This window comes from Phacochoerus africanus, chromosome X, assembly GCF_016906955.1.
Source record: "Phacochoerus africanus isolate WHEZ1 chromosome X, ROS_Pafr_v1, whole genome shotgun sequence".
Taxonomy (NCBI): Eukaryota; Metazoa; Chordata; class Mammalia; order Artiodactyla; family Suidae; genus Phacochoerus; species Phacochoerus africanus.
Window position 1 is genome coordinate 35,484,865 of NC_062560.1, and position 3,849 is coordinate 35,488,713.

Genomic DNA, 3,849 nt, shown 5'->3' on the forward strand with positions numbered 1-3,849 from the left:
TAAAGCTGGGACAGGCCTCAAGAAAGCACATGACCCACTGGCCTCTTGACACCCCGTTTTCCTGAACAGGTGACTGAGGAGGAGGCGCGGACTTTAATCCAGTGTCCACATCATCGTGGGTGAGTCGTTTATATTCCGGACTCGGTTTCCTCGCGTGGGAGATGCTCAAACCAAACCTATCCCAAGGGGTTGCCAGGATGGGCCAGAGGGCAGGAAATCAGCGGGTCTGGCAGGGGCTCCTCAAGTCCTGTTGGCCGCTGACAGGACGGGGACGGGCTCCCAGGTCACCTTTATTAACGGGGGCTCCCGGGGGCAGGCTCCCCAACCCGGTCCTTCCCGGAAGCATCCCCCGGCTGTACGTGGGAGTCGAAGCCATCTTCCACCCCAGCAGATGTCTCCAACCGGCTGTTCCAGGCCTTCCGGAGCCGCTTTTGCGGCTCCTTTCTCTCTGTACTCTTTGCCAAGGAAGGAAGAGGGCTCCGGGAACCACGTGCTCAGCGCCCGGCGTGCTGTTGTGGGCGGGAGACACGGCAGATGGGGGCCCCCTCGGGGCTCCGGGCTTCACCGTCCATAGGGCAGACTGACTGGCTCAATGCCTGGACCACCTCCTTAGCTGCGCCACCGCCTGGAAGGGCATCCTCCTCTTCTGGGGAGCGGGCCCCCACACACACGTCCTCGGGTTACCTGGTTCTTGGGGGGAGCCCCCCCCCCACCTGACCCGCATCTCCCTCAGCACCGCTGACGGCTCAGGGGTCAGCCAGCCCCGGTTCCTGTGCCTCGGGCCTCCTGCCGTTGGCTTTAGGTCAGGCAGCTGAAGACCAGCCCGGAAGGAGGTGGAAACACTTCTTCCCTGCAATCCAGGGAGGTTTCGTCCACTCTCCATGAGGGCAAAGGGGGCGGAGCTGATATACATTATTGATGAATTTAGCCAAAGAAAGAGAGCATGATGGTTCAGCTCTACCTTGACTTTTAACTTCTGGATCTGCACTTCCACAAAGAGGAAGTGCTGTAAGCTCCTAGTCACTTATACCCATGCATATAACACGTAGTCATCCAGAACTTCACTTGACTGGGTAATTAGGGTAGGCTAACTGCTCTAACAAATATTCTGAGTCCTACTGGCTTAACACAGTGCATTTTTATTTTTTGTTCTTACCAAGATCCAGTGCACACTGATGGTGCAAGTGATGGGACGATAGTCTCCTTACATCATTCAATGGCTCAGGAGCAGGTGTGAGATAAGTGTGGAAGAGTGTGCAGCAGAAGAGAAACAAAATGGAAGGACACATCTACCTAGAAGAGATACACAGAAGTCTTCCAGTGTCAGAAAATGACAAGATTTTGGCCTTGGAGATGCTCCCTATCTTACCTGCAAGCTCCAACCCATGTATCCCAGAGAGAGACCACTCCCAACGGACACACTCCACGCTTCCATTCGGAGAAGACTTAATGACATGGACTTCAAGCTGTAGCTCACAGCCATGCTAGTCACCTAGGCCAACCAAATGAGTCCTTTACTCCAAAATATGAACGAACAAACATCCGCCAGATATTTGAAGAAAATGAAAGAGAAGATCATGATGAACAAACCGAACTATTTTTGGAGAAAAAAAACCAATATAATACAGGACACAAGGGAGAGCTTCACCAAAAAAATCCAAATTCATGTTTTCAGAATTTTAAGGAAGACAGTGGGTTTATAAAGTGAGAACTGGGTGCTAGAAAGGGAACAATTAGAGAACAAGAGAAAGCCTTTGGAAATAAAACTGCAAAGTTAAAAACTTAAGAGATTCCAGGTGCTCAAGTCAAAACCGCAGGCTTCCAAGGAACCTGCCCCACAGGGGTCATGCCCCGCCCCCTTCGACCCCGCCCCCTTCGACCCCGCCCCTTCGCCCTTCGCCCCACTTCCTGTAACGGTCCCCCAAGCCCCCCTCGCCCGCGCCGCACAACCACGCGGCTTCCGGTCCATCCCAGAGCCGGCGCCCTAGGACCCCGCCGCCAGGCCCGGAGCCCACCGGGCCCCGGCCCTCCCCATCACCCGCCCTGGGGACGCTCCGAGGCGGCCGGCACCGCGGCGCCCCCGCCGCTGCCCGCCCGCAGCCCCCGCTTCCGCGCCGCCTTCCGCGCCGCCTTCCCCTTCGCCTTGGCGCCCCCGCCGCCCGGCCTTGTGATCACGCCGCCCTCGCAGGGTGCGCCAGAACTTCCACCCCGAGTGCGAGGCCGCCCTCAATGCCACGCAACCTGGAGCTGCACGCCTCCTCGCTACCTGGTCATGGCCTTCTCCTTCGACCACGAGGACGGGGCCGCGAAGCCCCTGGCCCGCTGCTTCCTGCGCCGCTCCCCACCGAGCATAGCGAGCGCGCCCAGGAGCTGATTAGCCTGCAGAACCGGCGCGGGGGCCGCCTCCGCTTCCGCACCCAGAAGCCCGACCTGGAAGCCTCGGGGGGCGGCCTCCAGGCCCTGCAGTGCGCCCTGCACCTGGAGAAGCGCGTCCACCAGAGCCTGCTCGACCTGCACCGGCTGGCCACCCGCAAGAGCGACGCCCAGCTCTGTCACTTCCTCAAGAGTCGCTACCTGGACCAGCAGGTCGAGTTCATCAAAGAGCTGGGGGACCATGTCACCACGCTGAGCCAGATGGGGGCCCCGGAGGTTGAGATGGCCGAGTACCTCTTTGAGAAGCTCACCCTGGGTGACCGCCGCAAGAAGGACTGACCCTGGACTGCCCTCCCCGGAGCCACGGGGCCACTGTCCAAGGCCACCATGCCCGCGTGGCCCCCACAATATTGCCCTTGCAGACAAAGTTCACTCAGGTCTTCCTTCTTTCCCTTGTGCCATTTCTTCCCGTAAAGTTACTGGTTCTTCAGTAAATAAAGGTCTCTGGTTGCTATGTGTGTGCCAGTGTCTCACCTTTTAAGTCTTCAAACGGGCATCCATGAGTCTCACCACCGACACGTGCCCTGTCCACGTGCAGCTCAGAATCTCCACAGATGGAGGGAGGAGGTGTTCCATGGGACCCTGGAAAACAAAATCAGTCTTCCCCTTACAAATACTGCAGGGTGGAAGGTGGTCTGCGGCCCCCCATGAATGTTGGTGCCTATGCATAGTTACAGTCTAAAACATGGCCTGAAAATCATGATTGGGGTTGGCCTGGGTGCTATTCATTAATTACGGTCTTTTGCTAGGGGGCACAACTGGGGTGGAAGGGTGGGGAAGGCCTGTCATGTAAAATCCGCGAGGCCTGTGAAACACCCCAGTGGAGTCACACAGGTAGCCAGAAAAAAAAATGAATCTGGAGCTCAGGAGGGATGTCAGGTGTAGAAACACACAGGGGAGACGTCAGCCTACACAGATGCTGTTGAGGTCATGGGACTGGATAAGCTCACCAAAGAGCAGAGAGAGAATACGGCACAACCAGCGCCAAGCCCAGGAGGGCCAACATTGAGAAGGTGGGCTGAGGTGATGAAACACCCAGAGCGGTGCTGACCCCACCTGGACTGTGACCTCACTGCAGACTGTGGCCACCTGGGTCCACACCCAGGGGCCCCAAGGCAGCCTGTTCCTGACCTTCATGTGGCCTCCTGGTCTCTCAGGATGTGGAGAAGATTTAGTTTTTTAACTTATTTTCATGACTATGGAGAAAGAAATTTCCCACTTAAAAAAGAGAGAGGGGAGTTCCCGTCGTGGCGCAGTGGTTAACGAATCCAACTAGGAACCATGAGGTTGCGGGTTCGATCCCTGCCCTTGCTCAGTGGGTTAACGATCCGGCATTGCCGTGAGCTGTGGTGTAGGTTGAAGACACGGCTCGGATCCCTCATTGCTGTGGCTGTGGTGTAGGCCGGCGGCTCCAGC

General features: G+C 57.2%; 1 protein-coding gene and 1 long non-coding RNA gene across 2 annotated transcripts; one reads left to right on the forward strand and one right to left on the reverse strand.

Moving 5' to 3' along the window:
• Positions 1-322: 322 nt before the first annotated feature.
• Positions 323-2,335, reverse strand: LOC125118709 (uncharacterized). The gene is made up of 3 exons (XR_007132882.1): positions 2,267-2,335; positions 1,157-1,492; positions 323-509 (listed from the first exon to the last, which is right to left on the reverse strand). It is a non-coding gene; the product is annotated as an uncharacterized LOC125118709 (long non-coding RNA).
• Positions 2,336-2,340: 5 nt separating this feature from the next.
• Positions 2,341-2,819, forward strand: LOC125118004 (ferritin heavy chain-like; the record flags this gene model as incomplete). The annotated part of the gene is made up of 1 exon (XM_047764184.1): positions 2,341-2,819. A coding segment is annotated over one exon (372 nt), but the record flags the coding sequence as incomplete, so codon positions are not given.
• Positions 2,820-3,849: the final 1,030 nt, after the last annotated feature.